The sequence below is a fragment of the Penicillium manginii genome, assembly GCF_028828005.1.
Source record: "Penicillium manginii strain IBT 31320 chromosome Unknown utg000002l:1.0-5564898.0:1.0-5567710.0, whole genome shotgun sequence".
NCBI classification, from domain to species: domain Eukaryota; kingdom Fungi; phylum Ascomycota; class Eurotiomycetes; order Eurotiales; family Aspergillaceae; genus Penicillium; species Penicillium manginii.
Window position 1 is genome coordinate 2,427,319 of NW_026643103.1, and position 19,831 is coordinate 2,447,149.

The 19,831-nt window shown below is 51.1% G+C and overlaps 5 protein-coding genes across 5 annotated transcripts; all 5 read right to left on the reverse strand.

The window, feature by feature from the left end:
- Positions 1 to 3,937: 3,937 nt before the first annotated feature.
- N7533_002171 (uncharacterized protein) lies at positions 3,938 to 9,001 on the reverse strand (the record flags this gene model as incomplete). The annotated part of the gene is made up of 4 exons (XM_057098821.1): positions 3,938 to 4,567; positions 4,633 to 7,234; positions 7,295 to 7,775; positions 7,798 to 9,001. The coding sequence occupies 4 exons, from the start codon at positions 8,999 to 9,001 to the stop codon at positions 3,938 to 3,940; spliced, it is 4,917 nt and encodes a 1,638-aa protein (XP_056963957.1).
- Positions 9,002 to 10,823: 1,822 nt separating this feature from the next.
- Positions 10,824 to 11,241, reverse strand: N7533_002172 (uncharacterized protein; the record flags this gene model as incomplete). The annotated part of the gene is made up of 2 exons (XM_057098822.1): positions 10,824 to 10,990; positions 11,040 to 11,241. The coding sequence occupies 2 exons, from the start codon at positions 11,239 to 11,241 to the stop codon at positions 10,824 to 10,826; spliced, it is 369 nt and encodes a 122-aa protein (XP_056963958.1).
- Positions 11,242 to 13,069: 1,828 nt separating this feature from the next.
- N7533_002173 (60S ribosomal protein uL11) lies at positions 13,070 to 13,790 on the reverse strand (the record flags this gene model as incomplete). Its single annotated transcript, XM_057098823.1, has 5 exons — positions 13,070 to 13,083; positions 13,138 to 13,418; positions 13,473 to 13,480; positions 13,539 to 13,729; positions 13,787 to 13,790. The coding sequence occupies 5 exons, from the start codon at positions 13,788 to 13,790 to the stop codon at positions 13,070 to 13,072; spliced, it is 498 nt and encodes a 165-aa protein (XP_056963959.1).
- Positions 13,791 to 14,280: 490 nt separating this feature from the next.
- On the reverse strand, positions 14,281 to 16,948 carry sec23 (GTPase-activating protein SEC23; the record flags this gene model as incomplete). Its single annotated transcript, XM_057098824.1, has 7 exons — positions 14,281 to 14,305; positions 14,366 to 14,559; positions 14,616 to 15,713; positions 15,767 to 16,243; positions 16,310 to 16,604; positions 16,658 to 16,788; positions 16,856 to 16,948. The coding sequence occupies 7 exons, from the start codon at positions 16,946 to 16,948 to the stop codon at positions 14,281 to 14,283; spliced, it is 2,313 nt and encodes a 770-aa protein (XP_056963960.1).
- Positions 16,949 to 17,673: 725 nt separating this feature from the next.
- Positions 17,674 to 19,302, reverse strand: N7533_002175 (DNA primase subunit PRI2; the record flags this gene model as incomplete). Its single annotated transcript, XM_057098825.1, has 3 exons — positions 17,674 to 18,438; positions 18,506 to 19,056; positions 19,113 to 19,302. 3 exons carry the CDS (start codon positions 19,300 to 19,302, stop codon positions 17,674 to 17,676), a joined length of 1,506 nt encoding a protein of 501 aa, XP_056963961.1.
- Positions 19,303 to 19,831: the final 529 nt, after the last annotated feature.

Genomic DNA, 19,831 nt, shown 5'->3' on the forward strand with positions numbered 1-19,831 from the left:
ATGCGCCACTCACAACGCTCACGAGGGTGCACTGCAAGGGGAGCGCCCCCATGAGATCATGAGGGGAGGGGAAGGGAGAGAGAGAAAGCAGAGCAAAGAGAGGGCAGCAACTTGCCTCGTACGGTTGGGACCAATCCCGACCCACTTGCAGCGCTGCACGGCGCCTTTTTCAAACAGCACAGCGGGTCCCAACTGTCGTCACGGTGCACAGGACGTGCATCCACCTGGACCTGGATCTGGATCTGAACATGTAGCATGTTGCATGTACATAGCATGCATTAACAGAGTGGACGGGCAGATTTTACAGTACTGAAGCCAACGAAACTCTAACGGAGAGGTTCGTCCGCGCCTGCAGGAGCCCCAACGACCAACGGCCCTCCTCGCCAACCAGTCGGCCGCGATCGCTGCGTGATGCAACGCTCGCTGCGTCTGAGTGGCGCCTCGCATCGTCCACCAGCCCGCTGTCTCGCGCCCCTGGCCAATCACAACATGCCCCGATTGGACTGGTCACTTTTGGCGGAATGAACGGCGGGGCAAGATCATTCGTGTGGGATGGCGCTGTTCGTGCATCATGCACGCTTGGTCTTGTTTTCCGGCTGCCCCCGGCGAGGGGAGGGATGCGCGTCGTGCTTTCGACAGTTCCTGGGCAGTATGTATGTATGTACGTGTGAATGGGGAGGGGGGGGAGGAGGACCTTCGAGGAGGTGTGGTGTGGCTGGAAGGAAGGTAGGAGAGAGGAGGTACCAGCTCCACTATTGTCCTTTTGTTCCCTTCTGTGCCGTGTACGGAGGAGGGAAGGGGAGAGGAGGGGAAAGGAGGGATGTCGAGGTCCACTGTGACGCTTTTCGCCGTTTACCTGCGACCCCATCTGCCCGCGTGCTGGTGCTGTGCGTCGGCTACTCCGTTACAGAAGTACGGATATTCCGTGGAATCTATACCTACATACAGAGGAGGGGGATACTCGAGGCGAGGCGATGCGAGGTGAATGTCCAAGATGAGGAGAGGAGCTGGATAGTCTGCGAACCACGACCACTACACCCGAGCTCGATGGCCTGACTATTTTCAGCTTCACATTTTCGGCTCCCTTTTCGCCTTGTTCTCAACTTCTCGCCACCACATCAGCCAGCCATCGGCACTACCGTATTGCCCAAGGGGGAAACAGCCCTGTGATTGTGATGGGTGGGCTGTATCGAATCAGCGGCTCCAACGGCCTGGTCCTTCTGATCATCGGGGACACAGCAATCAATAGTACCAGACCGAGTTCAAGCGAAGGAAGATTTGGAATTTGGAATTTGGCATTACTCAAAATTCTCCGGTAATTAACAGGCTACAAGGAGTGTCTAGCGTGAGACTGGTGGTAAGAATAGGTAAGTATAATGGTAATATTCATCGTATGGGTCCCCATCAGATATCAGATAACCCAACGCTGTGGGACCAAAGGGCAGACAAAGAAAAAACTTCAAATTGAAAAAAAGAAAACAAAACAAGAAAGTTTTACCCCGTGCAAGAACCATCAAGTTGGAAAGAGACATACCCAGAACTTGGAACAAAGAAACCACTTTCCTGGAAACCTGCTTTATTGGAAATCAATAATTCCAATAAAATGTTTGACAACCCGAGTGAGTGGATGAAAGAACGCAGAGCAGAGTTTGATGGCGGCAACTAGTTCCTTGCTGCCAGGGCCAACTCCCGGCACCAGCGCCCGATGACGGGCAAACGGTGCCAAGGGATCTCGAATGAGTTACTGTTCGTGTATGCTCTAGTGTATCACCCGCCTGTTAAGGGGGGGTGAGGATACATACGTACTACTAGTAGGATCATCGCCAACTGTTATCAGTACTATGGTACACTCACGCTGATCAAGATCTCACAGATTTGGAGTATGGTGTACTATTCAAGTAGAGTACTTTTTAGACATGCTGTACTCCGTACTCCGTATTATATCCTTGACAGGTGTAATAGTGCGTGTGTACGGTAATACACGGTCCACCCGTTGGGCCACACCATCGGATCCTGCGATCGACGCCACCTCTCGCCCGACTCGGCAACTTTGACGCGCGCACCCCCCATTTTTGAGGCACTCCGCAGAGAAGGGAGCTTGAGAGCTTCTCCCATGGTTCTGGTTCTTTTCGGAGATTCTATGTTTCTAGGGTACCAGACTTACTTCGTAGACTCGGTGAAGTCATCTCATCGTCGAATATCTCGGTCTACCCCAGACGGGCCGGGATCCATGGTAGTGCCAGTTACATAGTCCTACAGTCCCATACTCGGTACCCCAGTATCTCGTATAGATTACGTCGTGGTATACTTCGTAGGATATGAATAAATGAAACTAGTGGATCTGATCGTCGAGTCGCCTCAGACAATTTCAAACCATCATCAATATCACAATTTGGAATCATAACCCAGTCGATGGCTGATAACTCTACTCTGTCTCGTATGTACATCACTTAGGGTACTGCTACACATACTCAGTTGTGATTGGTCTACGGAGGATCTCGGTCGAATCGGTAGACTATTCCATATTCGGACTGGCTCATAAAAGTTACCCGCCTGTCGGAGCGCCAGCCTGGAAACTCGATTTTGAGTAGAGACAGCATTAACCGGTATGGGAAATTGACTATTTCTTCCCGTGCAAAGAAAAATAGGAAAGAAGGTCATTATTAGCCACTGACAGGGACCCCCTGTAATATTGGCCGAGCAAATCCGTGGTTCTGGGTATATTGGGACAGGGGTTGTGCCAGGAAATCCGTGCCGTGGGGACCCGCCGACTTGGATTCTTTGTTACGCGCCGGGGATAAGTCCCAAAGTAAGCTCAGCTTTGATCGACAAGCCGTGCAAAATAGGAAAGGGCAAAAAAGCAAAGAAGAAAAACAGACACAGAAAAAGTGGGTTTCGATCCCAGGCTATGCAATCGAGGAAGAAAACATTTCCTGGTTTTCCAGCATGCGGGAGAAAGGGAGAAAAGGCAAAGATTTGAGATTTGGGGGGCATTTAGGGTTTGTCGGGTCGGGATGAACCGTTAGTGCTGTTGAGTTGCCTACCTTATGGCCGATCGGCTCTTTCGCAGTCGCTTACTCCTTTGGGCCTTAAACCCTCCTGAGACCAAGATCACTCCGATCTTCCTAGAACAGGAAGGTTCTATGAGTTGTCATATGGAGAGAAGCTTGGTGCTCTTTCTGCCACCGTCTTCTTCTCCCTTCTTTCTTCCTTTCTCCCGCCTCGTTTTTGGGTCATCTCCCTCCACCTACGGAGTATTCCGTACCGTCTGAACTAGTATCTCGTTCTATCGATTCGAGTGGTGACGGCATATCTACAATTCCTTCTTTCGGAGACTGACTTCATTTTTGATCGATATTTTGAGCTTTGCTATGCTGAACTTGGCAGGTGCTCCTGAGCTCTGACTGAGCCCGGAGCTTTGAGCTAAGCCACCACCTGCCACGAGCGTCAACTTGGTTGCACAGCCCAAATTTACATCCCAAAGACCGCCAAAAACCGAGTGCTTGTGGTCGATGTCGATAATAGGGGGCATTGTACACCTGCGTATAGGTAGTATACCCCATATTCGATACTCAGCAAAGCCTTCTAAAGATCTACGAGGGAAATAATAAGTGCTTTGGAGCTTGTGAGATGAGATACTCCAGAACGAATGTAAAATTCTAGGCTCGAAAGCCACCTGATGGAAAAAAATTTCTATCCAAGGGAGAAACAAAAAGAGAGACAAAAATAAAACAACTCCAGTGCTGCCTATGTTCCCATACAGTGTACAACAATTCCAATGCCAGACCATCAAAAGCCCAATCCAATCCCAATCCCATGAATTCCCTGCATAAATGATAGATGATAGTAGATGAATGACAGATCCCAGATGCAAACAAAAACCATGGAAAAGGAAAATAAAAGAAATCGCTCAAGGGGTATAATTTCGCTGTGCACATCATAACCAGATATCGCCTTCTTCGCCATTCACCCATTGCGCCCAAACCGCCTCATAGGCATCTTCCAAGTCACGAACCCAACGCGCCGTGTCGAAGAGTTTGTTATTGTACCGTTGCATAAACAACATCTGTCGCATGTCCGCTAGACGTCCCCTGGCGCGGCCTTCACCACCAGGCAAGTACTGGAGGTCCAGACAGAGCCGGACTGCCTTGGCCTCATAGTCATCGTCGGACGAGGCAATCAGCTCCTCGCGGGCTTGCTTGCCGTCCTCGGAACCGGGGAGGGCACTGCTTAGGATACTGCTCGCCATGCGAGAGCACATTTTGTACTTGTATCGCGGAAGCGTGAGCAAGGGAGTCCCGCTCCATAAGACATCAGTGGCGGTCGTGTGGGCGTTACACTCGGGGGTGTCCAAAAACAAGTCCAACACCTTAGCACGAGCAATGTGCGTATTTTTCGGTGCAACGTCCGTGAAAATGATGCGGGACGCCGTTTCTTCACCAGCCCATGCTTTGGCTGTTTCGCGGAGGTTCTGTTCGCCCAATTCCGGGAATCGTAACAACCAAAGAACGGCATTTGGGATGCGCGCCAAAATGCGCAGCCATGTTCGGAATGTAGTTGGTTCAATCTAAGAAGGTTAGTTGCTTATCCGAACGAGTCGGTTTGTAGGGCCGGGGCATTGTAGACACTCACTTTGTAAAGTTGATTGAAGTTACCAAGGATGATCTTATCATCGCCAAGCTTCGGGAAGAGCTCCTTTCGCATTCGCCAGCGACGCATTTGCTCATCGTCCCACGACCCAAGTCGTTCTCCTGCATCAGGAGCGCTTTGTCGATGGTCACAGCAGAAGAATGTATCGCGTGTAAAAACGATCTTCTCACCGTAGACCCAGTTCTCAAGTTCCTCGCCGTTGTCACTTTCGAGGATCCGATCCTCGATGTGGGTCGACCGTTGCCCGGGACTCAACGTCTCAGGAGGTATCGAGACTTGGTCAGCGAGAATATAATCACACCACTCCGCACCAAGAGTGCCGGCAAAGCCCATGAAAGACATGTGAATCGGCGCGGGTCGTGCGGCAAAGACCTCGTTGCGAGCTCCACGAGTGTAACCGTTCAAGTTAATGAGAATATGGATCTCATCCTCGACAATTTGCTGCACTAGTCGATCCACAGACCATCCGCTGGCATCGTGGAAGACTGGGGCTTCCTTCTCGATTTGCTGTCGATGGGCGGATTTGTCGCTACCGGTAGTGGCATAACAGTACGCCTTGACTCGATTCGTGTTGTGCAATCCGAATACTGATTGCATCAGGTGCGCCAAAGGGTGATTGTTAAAGTCCGATGAAACATAGCCAACTCGAAGATATGGTTTGGGTGGCGACGGTGGTCGATACACCGTACTGGGAAGCCATGGAAGCCTCAAAGTCGAAGACGAGATTCGGAGGCCATTACGCTGGGAGATCTGGCGGATTTGCTTCGCAGAGAGTGGGCAAGTAAAGGTGTGGAAGGGTAGGACGGTCGGAGCATTAGGTGCACTGAGTGCTGCCGGAAGCTGTGGTCGCCGGTACTTGGAAACTGGATAATCCTTGCCATATACGTAGCGATCCTGATACCACTGCCACGTGAGTGCTCGCGTAGCACGTTCAATGAGGCGGACAATCCGGGACCCTTCCCATTTTTGCCCAGCCCACGACTGCAGGATCTTGGCGATGGAAGACTGTCGGCTCGAGGCAAAACGGCCAGAATCAAATATAGGTGTCAACTGAGCGACAAGTTGCTCAGCTGTGCTTCGAGTCAACAAACCGCGGCCCCAATATTCTCCTTCCTTGAGTTGCCGATCGACGATATCCACGACGCGCTTGATCCAACCGGCACCACTATCATTTGTTTGGGAATCGCGAAGCATACCCCGATCATCCACGTGCCAGCGGTCACAGAACCCTTGTCCATTGGTGATGCCACCGCGGCCATTCCAGTTGCACACAGAGTTCAGAGCATTTGCTAATCCACAGACCGCTTCCGCAAAGTCAGGGTTCACATTAACGGCGCGCCGATAGTATGATATGGCGTCATTAACCCGCCCGGCATCCTTCACGGCGTTGGCCAAGTTCGCGAGTGCGATATCAAAATTACCATCACACTGAACCGCTTGCTCATACATCTTGATAGCGGCTTGAAGTTGGCCGATATCCTTGAGAAGGCTGCCAAGATTGGTGTAGAGATGAGCGTGCCGGGAGTCAAGGTGCAAGCCGTAATTGTAGTATGCCAACGCCAATGAAATGCCACTTCCAGGCATGACACCCGGAATTTCGGGGTGCTGGCTTTCTCCATTTGGGCGAACAAGCCCTCTTGCAGGAGGGCTATTCTGGATTCCGGCAAGCAAAATACCAACGTTGTTTGCGGTAGAGGGACTCGGTTGAAGGGATAGAGAAAGGTAATAGAGCGCCAATATGTCTCGGACTCCAGGTGCGGATCTCGGTGGCCCAGAGGAGACGGTTGACATGCCATCCTGGTAGATCTTTGCCAAGGACAAGAGAGAATTGCTGGTCGTTGAGATGGCCGCGTTTCGAGACATACCTTCGGTCACATACTTCAGGCCTGGGGGTGTTCCACCCGATTGGAAGACAAGCTTTGATGTCTGCAAGGCTCTGTCAGGATAAAGCAGAACACTCTCGTTGGGACCAGGTTGCGACTGATAGCCGCTGTTGGGGCTGAGAGAAAAGGCAGAAAAGATCTGCTTGATGAGACTTTGAATTCCATGCCGTCTTCTCCCTGACGCAATTAAAACTGCGTCCTCAAATGCATCTGCTGCGCCATTATTGTCGCCGAGAGCGTAGAGCATATTGCCTTTAGCATGGACCAGAGCCAGCATTCTGCCATTATCTGAGCCAGCGATAGCATATCCGCTAGTTGCAAATCCAATAACGCTACCATCGGGTGAGCCCAAATTCAAGTTCTGGACACGCCGCATATCGTCCTCATAGTCGAACGACGCTTTGTCATGCATCCCCATGTCAGACACGTTGCTATCGGCATCACTCTCGGGCTCGCTGGCATGCTCGTCGGCTTTGAAGCAATCTCCATCCTTGGGGTGGCGCAAGGAAGTCTGAACGAAGTCAATGATATTTACAGCTTCCTTGCCACGGTGGCTGGTGCACAAAAGTCCAATCAAATGTTCGATTGCTTCAAAGAAACTTGGGCGTAGTTTCACAGCACGAAGCCAATTTTGCATAGCCTCTTCTCGACGGTCTAGGGCCAATAAGGTTGCGGCTAGGTTGGAGATAGCCTCCACATGTCTAATTCCAGGGAGTCAGTATCAGGAGATCAGAAAAATCAAATTCGAGGGTGCTTCTTACGTCGCATCGCGTGCGATGATTCGCGAGTACCATCGCATGGCCTTGTGATAATCACCAAGACCATATGCCAAACATCCACCAAGTAGCATACCATCAATCCACTCCCAGCGACTCTCCATGCATAGGTGGGACAACATCTCGAGAGCAGACACAGCGCTAGCCACAGGGGAGCCCTCATTGAAAACAGTTCCGGGAAACCGAGGGGCCGTGGTTGCACCTGGAAAACGTCCGGTGTCACGTATCTGCGCATCGGAACTTCTATGCTGAGAAAATTGATTCAAAGATGGACGTCGACCATGGACGTGTCCGCGACTAAGAGGCACGGGAGGGACGTCTCCCATTCTCTGGTTAGCCAAAAGGCCAAGCTTTTGGCGTTGCAAGTCATATTGGGTGGACGGATAACTGTTATGTCGAGTAATTTCGGGAACGGTGCCTTGTGAGAAATCAAGACCCGGTTGGCGAGGGGGGTTTTGGATAGATGCTTGGTTTTAAAAAGCGCTGACTTTGGCCATCAACACCACCATTGGAAATACTGTTGCGGCGAGCTTGGTGGATGGTCGCAAGCAAATCAACATATACGCTATGTGCCCAAGAGAGAATCTTCTCTTTGAACTCCACGTTGACGGATGTTGGGGGTGCTTGAGGCTGGAAATCATGTGCGGAAGCCCTGCCTTTCCAAGCTATAGGTTCATTGTTGAGAGGATTGGTAGAATATCCCGACGCCGGACGATTGACGCGAGCATGGTAAGGTAGCTGATCAGAATGTCGAGGTGGAAAATGAGTCTTCATCATATGATCATGGGGAGAGATACCGGCAGAAGATTGGGCCCATGCAAGCGCCGGGTCAACGAGGCCCTCGCGCTGTATAGGTTGTTGGTTAAATGTGGGTTGTTTAAGTTGACCGGGGTCGAAAAAGGGGGATCCTGTAGGAGTTGGTGTGCCAAAGCGTGAATCTCGAAAGGCTGCAGGACGGTAAGGAATGTAAACACCATCTGGCCAGTATGGTCCATATGGGCCAGATCCAGCGGAGGCAGTTGGCCCAACACACTGCTGGAGCGTGGCGGGCAAAACGGTCGGAATGTAGGAACCATTCTGCAACATCAATCGCTGAGATGCCTGCAAGGGAAGGCTTTGATTGAGCACCGAGTCAATTCCCGGCGGGTAGTTCACAGGACGCACCCAACTCGTCCCATTTACATTGTGAACCACCTCCCCCGCAGCGATCGGGTTGCTTCCGTCGTTTTTGAAGACAGGTGGGAAGTTCATATGCATCGAAATGGACGGGTCGAGAACAGCCGGGTACCAGGTCTCGGGCTGCAGACCTGTCTGCGGAGCAAGAAATTGACCTGACTCCATCGGGGAGACCAGGATGTGTTTGGTGGCGGGTTGGATCATCGTATCGCCAGGGGTACCATCGTATCCAGCAGCCAGAGTTCCGTTGGGTGTTTTCCTTCTTAAAGCGTGTTCGGCTGCGGAATTTGAAGTCGAATTCGTCCCAAAGGCATCGCGGGGGTCGAGGCGTTGGACCGGGTGCGGTAACTGAAGGCGCGTTCGAGAAGATGGGTCGTGGAAAAGGGTTGAGGGATCATTTTGAATGGGGAATTTCGGGTCATTCGCATCGTATGGTTGGCTTTGGGTATCATAAGTAGAATAATGAAGGTGGTGATGTGGTTGAACCGAAGGGAACTGCGCGACGGTCGGAAACATCTTCACACCACCTCGACCACCGCCGGTCGGTCTCCTATTCGACCACGACCGATGGCAGTCTACCAGGGGTTTCGGGTGAAGATGAACACACGGTCAGTTGGAGATCGTGAAAATTCAGCAAGCATCCTCCTTGATGCGTTTCCGACACCTCATTATGGGTTTTCCAAGCCCGCGTAGTGAAGAGTGGAGCAAGGTGTGTACCTGGCTCCTAATATCGTCATCGACCGTGAAAAAAAAAAAAGAGCGTGTCCCCGCGATAAGTTGAAGAAGGTCGATAAGAGTCAAAGGACAGGGTGTAACAAGCAGAGTTTCGATTCTCAGAGCCAAATGCAAGGGAGAAGGGGCAAGACCAGCTCGCGATCTGCTGGTGACCGAGACGAGTGGGCCAATGAAATGCGGGCGATCTTGGCAAGAATTGTGCGCTGAATGGAGTCGACAAGGTCCAAGGGAGGGCGGAGACGGCGATGATAAGGGAGAATAGGTGAGATGAGGATGGGGATGAGAGAGTGAGGGATGAGAGGATATGGTCAAAGGTAGACAGAGTGTTGCAGAAGGGTAAGTTACAAAAAAAGAGTCATACACACTACACACTTGCACAGGCATGCCCACCAGTGCCCTCCAGCCAAGCCGAGTGGGGGGGGAGAAGGCGGGATCGTCACGGCAGCTTTTTTTTTCTTTTACTAAATTACAGCTTGGCTAAAGGATTTTCAGACATAGACATCAGATATTACTTATTACTTATTACTTACTACTTGTTACTTATATCTTGTTATATTAAGTCTTTATGATGTGTATCTATAAATTAATACCTAATACCTGGTTACTTGACAGTGATGGTATGGTATTATATTATAGCCCGGTCGCACCTTCCTGGACTTTGATTGAATCTTAGGGGAGCACCTGCCTCTTCGCCTTCCCTCTCTGTTTCCTCCATCTTTTCCCTTTTCCCTTTTTTTCTTTCCCTTTTTTTCTTTTTCTTCTCTCTTTCGTCCTCCAAAAGTGCCTCAGCCCTCCTTCTCCTCCCCCTTCTCCTCCCCTACTCCACCGGGGCTCCACTTGATCCAACGGCTGAACCCTCCTCTAGGTTGGCGTCTCCATAAAGAGACCAACGTCAGTGGACCATTGGTCCCATCCAGACGACTAGTCATGGATCGGTGACGCCCCGCTGTGATGATCGAGTCGAGCCCGTTCTTGTCTTTGTGCTCTCAGGTGGAGCTTCAAATGATTACTATGGAGTTGGGCGGAACCTTAGTGATGAGATACGCATGGCTAGACCTGATTCCTGCCGCCACCACCTGCCTCCAGAATGAAATTCGGATCTTTGTGCTTGAGGTATAGTCTACGTACAAAGTACTCTATATGGGGTACTTCATACTCCGTACACCGTACTTCATGCCTGCAGTCAAAAGGGAGGAATCCAGCTTACCAGCACTTCCAAGAAAAAAAGGAAAAAGGAAGAAAAAGACACATCTCACTCCCCTTGACCCTAGAGAACCTGGCCTACAACTGCGACCATCCCAAAAAAAGCACAGCTGTAAGCGCCCCTCCTGCAGCCACCAATCCACCATCTGCCATCGCTTCGTGTCCCGGTGACAAGCGCTCCCCTGTTTGCCTTGGTCGCCTCATCCAATTTGCGAATCTTTGCCTATCCGGGTCCGAGATTCTGGGGTTGCTGACAGGGATGTCGCGATCCTATCCCTTCGCCTCCGCCTCAATTGTCTAGGTATCTGCATTTCCACTGTCCGGGCTATCCATACATACGGAGCACAGAGAACAGAGAACGGAGTACATAGTGGATTATTATTGGTACTCTAAATGCGTGTTAAAGCTCCTCCACAAGGAATCTGACCCCTCCCCTTGTTCCTCTTTCCTTCCCACCACCACCACCATCGCCTGCGCCTCCCTCATCAAAAGGGATAGTGGCACGGTCACACCGAGGAATATTCGAACCTTCCATCCCAACGGCCTCGAGGGACGTTCCACTGACCACTGCTAATGTTATATCGACATGCTCCCCTAATCCACTCGAGCCACCCACAGGCTGCAGAGATCGGCATACTCACCCTCCCATCCTCATCCTCCCACACACCAACGCTTGTTTGGCATGCGGGTCGGGTGGTACGGACGCCATCGTCCCAGATGAAGCCGGCAGGTACCGGTTTCAAAAGGAGTTGCGGCGAGAATCCTGGAGCCCAGCGCCGCCGCTCATTTGTCCAACCTTCGATATTCCCCGACCCCATGCCAGGGCTACCAACGGATGTTAGGTCGAATCAATGCGGTGGGTAAGGCTCCAGTAATTCTCCAGCGATGCTTTAGTGATTACCCACTTTGTCTAAGCAGAGGAACCGTGCACTGTGACTCCCGCTCCTCGAGTCTCCACCGCCGTCCGAGTGTGAGTGGAGGTGGAGGGGAGGTGGTGCACGAACAGCGCCTTATCAGGGACGGCCTTCCAGCAAAGATCGTCATCGGTGGAGCTCACTCTCTATCAACTCTGGGCCTGCTGGGGCCAGTTATCCTTAGCTGCATCGTAATCACTCATAGTCAGTTGTGTGTTTGTTTTTTAAATCTCTCTCATAGCGTAGGCATCGCTCGCACTTCCCCCTGTACACGGTCTGGATCCTGTGCCTTAAGCATCCAATCACCACAACACGACTATCCGCGAAACATTTCTCTATGTGGCATGCCGTTGCAGGGTCTCCAGGCGATACGGTGTAGAATAGCGGTTGTTTGAAGTGTTTCAGAAAGGTACTTGGACACTTTCTGCTCTCATATGTACTATTATGGCGCAAAACAAGCTCATCGCCATATGGCGGTGGGGAAGTTGGGGCCAGGGGCCTGCGGCGCAAACACATGAGTAGGTTACCTACGGATTCATTACTAACTATATCTAGATGCTTCCTGCGTGGGAGATCGCTGCTCGCTGCTCACTGGTAGGTGTTGATCTGGGCAAGGGGCGGAAATCCTTTCAATTTACCGACGTAACTCTGGTGGAATCACTAGTACGAGTCATGCCATCCGTTTGAAATCACCATTCCCGAAATATATATGCGTACCTACCCAGGTGTTAGGTATATGTCCCAGTAGTGGCAGACATGCCGCGCGCCGAAGTGCAACATGCAGGCGGCCGCAATAGCCGTGAGCTGCTAAACACCGCAGGAGAAACATAGTACTAGTAGACATGCGTGCAATCAAATATCCGAGTCATATGGAAAAAATAGAATATTCAATGGACGAGATGGACGGGATCTGTCTGTACATAGTACACTATCTTTGGGGACATCAGAACACGACTCGGCGACGATCATATAGTCTGGTCATTGCTCCGTAGTACTGGATGATCCCTCAGCCGGAAAGAACGTGGCAGAAATCTTAATCGAACAGACCAATCAAGGATCAAGGCAAGACATTCGATCTCGACCGGTGCAGTAAAACACAGTTACTTTTAGCAGATGCAAGAATTGACAAGAGACATTCAATTGAAGTTCTAAATAAACAAAGCTGAGCCTACGAAGCTACGCGAATCAAACAATATCCAGAGGTAATTGTTGACGGGATGTAGACCACAAAAATGGACCACTGTACCCACGGAGCACGCAAGCGCACTCCAAGGATACCGCGGTGAGTAAAGGATCAGTTGCTCTCCCTTACTTAAAATAAGTCGGATGCCACAATGAGATATGTCCAGTTCCCGCAGGAAAAGAACGGCAAGGACCAGAGTGTTGTAAGGTGTTTGGAGAAAATGGGGTGCGCCGGGACGTCTGGGCTTTCAGGGACTTCGTCGCCAGTGGGAGTGAAGGCGAGAAGAACCAAGAAAGGGCATTGGAGAAAACGAAAAGCAGAAACGGGGAAAATCTATACGAACGGAGAGAAACAAAATGCGAGGGTGATCCAATTGTTCATTCGGTCACTCGCATCAGAGCGCGGAAAGCAAAGGTATCAAGTCATGACTCATGAATATCTTTTTTGTTGTAGGCACAATTCGTATTCTGCAACTAGCGCCGCATTTTCAGCAGGCTGATGCTGTTACAAAAACAGAAGACCACCCTTTTCCTGTTATAGAGGAAAAATTTACTCCTCAGGAACTATTTGAGTCAGCGAAACAGATCAAAAAATATACAGGTGGACGAAGAGCTTACCATCGATCTCGCCAGCCTTGACGTCCTCCTGAACATCCTTGGGGCTGCGACCGTCAACTTGGCAGCCAACGGAGAACGCAGTTCCGAGAATCTCAAGGACGGTACCCTGGAGGGTCTTGGCCATGGAGCGGGGACGCATGGTGCGGGCCATCTCAACAATCTCGTCGAAGGCGACGGACTTGTTGTGCTTGATGTTCTTCTCCTTCTTGCGGTCACGAGGGGGCTCCTTGAGGGCCTTGATGACCAGGGAAGAGGCGGAGGGAACGACCGAGACGGTAGCCCTGTTTCAATTGTTAGTATCGATGCCTTGCATCCAATGGTTGAAGGTTTCATACTGTCGGTTCTGAGGAGAAGTTAGTATTTTGACCAGAGCTAAGAGTGGTTGGGGGAATTGATTTTACCTGGATAGTAAGACGGACGGTGGTCTTAATTCCCTTCCAGTCCTGGGTGTTCTTGGCGATATCTTCACCAATCTTCTTGGGAGACAGACCAAGGGGACCGATCTTGGGGGCAAGAGCAGACTGGGCTCCGACCTCACCACCGGTCACACGGAGGTGGATGATCTTCACCTCGGAGGGGTCGAACTTGGGAGCTGCATGAGAGAAAGGTTAGCCGCCATTAATTGGACCAAGAAGGCGATGATACTTACGCATGGCGAGTGCGAAAGGTAGTCAATCTGCCTTTGGTTGTCGAAGAGGTGGATGAGAAGGAAAGAAAAAGAGAGACGCGGAATTGAACAAAGTCTTCGGCGAGTCGGCGGACCCACAATGCCACTAGTGACAAGCGAGTGGCCGAAATTGGCAGTAGGGCAAATCAGGAAAAGCCCTCAGTGTAAACGTCACGTGATATGGAGCTCTGTTCCTGATCGGGTAGCTTGTTGACTTGGGGCGATGGGGCAAGTGCGAAACACGGCCCCATCGATCTACGTGAGCCACTTGGACTGGTACTTAATATAGCGTAATATGTACTGTACTCGGTATGTACACTGCTACATAGTGGGGTTTTCAATGCCTTGGTATCAATCCATTCAATCTACTACTATATTGCGTCAAAATGAAATTCAATCACCGCTAAAGATACACAAGACCCGAGGGGTCGATATCAGACCGCCCTTTGCTCTCATGACTATCGTCTCGTTTACAACTAACTAGTGCCAGAAACAGCAAGCCTAATTCAAATGGTTAGTCAATGCATAAAGACTGGGGGATGAAAATAAATCGGTACATACTTCATCAGGTGATCCATGAATGTCTGCAGGGAAACATCGTCGGTGAAGATGGTCTGCGAAGACACACCGCCACCGTATCCACCGGTAGTGTGGGTGGTTGACGGGTTCAGTTTAGACAGAAGGAAACGGGCCTGGGAGCCGCCGGCATCACAGACAATGAAGCGGGGTAGGGGGAAACGATCGGAGATGAGTTCCTATCAGATAATCAGTTTTTGGTCACAGTGGGAAGTTAGAGAGAGGATAAACGAACCCTGGCATCCTCCTTGGGCTGCTCCAGCAAGGTTTTGAGGTTTTCGTAGCCCTCTTGGTCCTGGTAACCGGCTTTCCTCCACTCGGCAATGGTTTCACCGTGGAAAATGAGAATGTGGAAGAAGGTGTCAAGGAGAAGGATGTGAGCGGGCTGGATGGAAGCGGAGTCCAGAAGGACGGGCTGGCTACCCTCAGCCTCCAGGGAGTAGGAGTCCAAGGTAGGTTGGATCATGACCAGCGAGTCGCCGGCATCTTCATAGTTCAGAACATGGCGGTAGAAAGCAGTCTCGTCGGGTGAGTTATTAAAGACCTGCAGGAATTGACTTCGTCGCAAGTGGAACATGAACTGAGGGTAGAGGGTGAAGTTCTTTTCCAGTCGGAATGATGTCGGGTCGTCCTTCCGGTAATCCGCAAAGCGAGAGCACAGCCTTATCAGCATACGGTCCACCCAGCGCAGGACATCGGGACCATCGTCCACCTCTGCCTTGAAAACGGCAATTCGAGCCATCAGTACGGCGGCAGCTTCCTGGTCGAATGATTGGGCGAGAGTAGGGTCACCCGCAGGGCCACTTAGAGGGCGGGCAGTAGTCGTCACGCGCAGGTGGAAGTTACCGGAGGAGTGTTGGTAGTATGTCAAGAACTGCATCATGGCGCGTTGGGGACCAGGCTGCACAGCAGCTGGGCCACCTTGGTTGGCAATTTCGAAGTAGACACCGTAACTGGAGGATGGGTCGATACCGCACATCTTCCAAGCACAAGTGTTGCCAATGCCACACTCTGTCTCGCCGACCGAGCTTGATTTCTTGTTCAGAGAGATCGCGTGACCAATGAGACCGGTGACCTTCAACTCCTTGGTAGTAAGCACCTCGAGGGAAGCGTTGAAGCCCATGAGAAGGTTGTCATTGGCGTCTTTGTCGAACACTCGTACGAAGGATTGCTTGAATTGAGAGGAGGTGAAGCTATCGGTCAGAAGCATGTGGCCACCGGTATAATTAGACAGGTTCTTCATTTCCAGAAGACCAACTTGATCCAGACACCCAGCGAAGATATCGATGACATGACCATTGTTCGCGGCGCGCTTAGCGAGGTTGTCATAGAACTAGTGGTTTGTTAGCGGAGGAATGCAAAAGGCCGATATGATCAGAAACGTACCTTTACAGCCTTCTTATAGAACTTGATGTTGTCTCGGTCAATATCGTGATGCGAACGAATTGGCTCCTTCAGCTCGGGCGAAACGACCTGACCCGGCCCATCGGTAGCGGGTCCACTTGTGAAGTTCATGATACGTCCACCGGCATTTTGGAAAGAGGTCTCGAGAAGACCAACGGCAACGCTCAGAGCCACACCGGTGCAGCGGAGAGCACGTCTATCGTTGGCCACTGGCCAAGGGTCACGCTGGAGTTGTTCGAGGACGTTGGTGATCTGGAATTCGGCTTGCTGGACTGGCAGAAGGAAGCGGGCCGCGGGGCCAAGGGGAGGGCGCTGCGGTTGCTGCTGAGGGGGCATACCCGGGCGAACACCCTGAGCAAGGCCCAGCATTTCTTGAACCTGCTTAGCGGTGTAGTCCTTGTTGCCGCGGAACACGTATGACTTGGCGCACTCGGTGTAACCAAGCTCGTGAACTTGAGTCTAGATGATATGAATCAGCATACTGGCTTTGCCTTGTGATAAAAGGGAGAGGCTTGTTGCGCATACCATTGTGCCGTAGGTGATCAGACCAACCAGTGCGTTCGGTGGCAGAAGGGACAAGCTCATCACAAGAGAGTCTTTGACTGCCTGGAGACTGTCATCCTCCTGGCACGTGTCGACAACATAGACGAAGATCGGGGGTGCCGGAGCGGGTCGTGCCAATTGGTACTCGATGGTGGTGCTCTGCGGGTGAAGCTCGGGGGGTATCGTGTTTTCGGTGATATCCTTATAGTGAGGCGGAAGGGGATTGCGCGACAAGCAGAACGGGCAGATCCAGATCCGCGCGCGGACATCGACAGTACTAGCAGCGGTCAGTCCGATGTTCAAGGCCCAGCTTACTACCAAAACACCTACGCATATGGGTTGAGAACAGCTCGGCAAGGCTGCTTGCAGCTGACGGGCTCATATTGAAGCAACGGAGAATCTGGTTTCTCCTTCAATGGCGTGTAGACGGCAGCAATGGGAACGACCAGGCGCGAGGCTTCCTATATCGAGTCTTAGCAGGTGATGCAATCGGTGTAGAGCGACTTGCGCTCAGCCGCAAGTACGAACCATGCGAGAGCTCGGGAACGTGTTCCAGCTCAGGCGGATACCATCACGATCCTCCACGTCACTCCATTGATCCTTCAGAGTTTCGAAATCCATTGTTGTGGTTGGGGTTGGAGGTCTCGGGGGCGGTGTTGACAAGGAGAGGAGGGGGAGGGCAAGGAGCGAATCAAGTCGCAATCAAGCCTCGGTTTGAAGAGATTCCTGGGAACTCTAGACAAAAGAACCACACCGGAGCACAACCTAGTCCCAGATCTAGATGCTCCGATGTCTGCTACTTGGATAGAAGGAAGCACAAGGTGAGTATGTTGTGTGGAGGTGACCGTTTCCCCCGATTAAGGCCAGGTTGCAGCGCTTCTGGTCACTGCCGCCAACCGTACCTGCCCGCCTTAAATCTCGTCGCTGCCGCCGCATTCTCTTCCTTTCTTCATTCAACGCCGACTACAAAAAACACATTAGTATCGACAGTTTCCGTCATTCCAATTGATGAAATTGTTTTCGCGTCGAGCGGAGATCGACTTGACCCGTTGCTGGGCACCTGATTTTGAAAGGTCATTCTGATCCTTTCGGATTTATTGGGAATCAGCTGTGGTCACATCTCCCGTAAAAAAAAAAAAATTCTCTGTTATTTATACGTTGTTACTTGTGAAGAATATGGAAAAGAAAATCAAAATAAAAAAATTATGCGAACAATCCTTTCTTCCTAAATGCCTCCTTGCAATGTACAAATCCAAGCAACCATCCTGAACGCCATTTGACCCAATTGCACGACCTCGGACGAAGTCGACATGTCCTCGTGAGAAAATTTCACATGTGAGCCGCGCTCAAGTATCTCGGCTTGGAGCCTTGGCCAGCTGCTTCAGCAAGTAGCTGCGCTTGAAATAAGTGTTGGGGTGGACAATGGTATCCAGATCTGCTTGAGTCCAGGTTCCATCCTCCTTGACCTTTTTGATCTCGCTCTTGTGAGACCACTCGAACACTCGGTTGCAAGCAATGTGGAAACGCTGTTTGCCCACGTCCTCACGGACTCCACGCAAAACCTCCTTATCATGAACTCCAGTGGATTGGAGCAGTCCAACAAGGTTATCAACTGAATGATGGCGGTACGGGCAGCCGTGTGCCTGGCCGACACCGACATTGTTATCCTGCAGAATTTTCTGGCACGAGTATGGAGGGTACCCTCGTCCTCGGCGATTCACATCACCACCAACATCACCATATGAGTGACGAATATTGTACTTGTATTGTGAATTGAATTCGTCGTCTGTCTTGCCCTTAAAAGATTGGCGCCAGAAGAGAATACATTCCTCAAGTGAGAGACCAATGCCTTTCAAGAAAAGGGTATATTGGAGTCGACCAAAGTGTTTCAAATGGTTATCCTTGCGGAGATTCGTGTGTAGGTTGCGCATGCACAGTGGGAAGTGCTGAGATAGAGAGTCAATGGAGCTTGCAGTGATTGCTGTACCATCAACATGCCCTTCGCCTTCGGTGTATACTGAGTCGGCACTGCCGAAGTTCTTCGAAAGGTGATTCAGAATAGGAGTTAAACGGTCATCCTCGTCTAAGCGCGGAAGAGCACGGCTCGTTAACTTTGTTATGTTAGCTGGTTCTTTTCCAATCATATGGGCAAAGGTATAGGATGTGATCAAGACCTACTTCGAGCGAACGTTCAAGACGAGCTGTGAATTCAGCCATAATCATGCTTAGCTGTTCCCTTCCAGGAACATAGGCTTTGCCCTTCTTCAGGAACACATTTCGGCGCTCGATAAGCTCGGGAACCTTCTCCCAATCAACCTTGTACCAGGTCTCTTCGTCGACACGACGCAGCCCAGGTGTCGAGCTGGCTAAGCTCTCATTGACTTCATGACGTTCCTCGTCACTGACTGGTTCCCAATCGAGACTCAAGCTTTCCACGAACGCACGTCGCTCCCTCGAGTCATCATTCTGGAAACGGAATCGGAAGAGCATCGTTTCAGCGCGTGCGAATCGTCGTCGCAGATCCTCCGTGGCGGAGAAAGCCAAACGAAGGATGAAGTGGGAATAATGATCTTTTTGACGTTCATTCTTCAAGCGTAGGTCGGCGGCGCCGGTCGCAGATGAAGTATTTGAGGAAAGAGGGAGGAATTTCTGGAGAAGAGGGGTGATGTGCGACGCGGTTTCAGCGGGGGACTTGTTGCGATAGGAGCAAGCTTCGATCTCAGCGAGAACTATATCAACATTAGTGAGCAATTCGTATATAAGAATTTCGCCAAGAACGTCATACTCTTGAGTCTATCAATAGCCCATTGTTCAAACTGCTCAAGGGTGATCTCTGCTGTTGGCGGCGTGTCGTACAAATTTAGACGAAATGGGTAATCCTGCTGCTTGTATATGGGTGCGGCGAACTGCCTTTTCTTGGGATCGATGATTGTCCTGCGTTTAGGATCGATTCGGTGGGCGTCTTGTCGGATCATGGTGCTGGCCCGGGTCTTGATCGAGTAACAAGACGAAACAATTAGACTTGGTATGGTTGGATGACCACCTCCGTTATCGAGGGCGGACGCGCGACTTTCACGCGCCGCCGGACTTCGAACGCGACTCGGACACGTGACACTAATTACCTTGAGAACCAAGGCACCAAGGCATTACTTATTACTCTACTAAGGCAGAAAGGCAGAAGCCAAGGTCAGGTAAGAGCATGTGAAGAGCGTCCGTGCCGAATCAGTACCTCCATAATCCTGATCAATTGCATTCTGTCGGTTTTGAGAGCCTATACACAGCTTTATCGCGCGGGCGCATCGCATTCCTAAGGAGCTTAGGTATCGTTTCCCTCGGGGGCTCTCTCCTCACCGGTTGCCGAAGACAGAGAACCCGCAAAAGCAAGCCAACCCCACAGAGTCGCGAAATTGGTCATATGCGCTAGACCCTCGATATCGTGCTACTAGCACCTATATACTGCTCCGGTTTCTTCCTTTCTCTCGCGCGCGGGATGTATCAGCAATA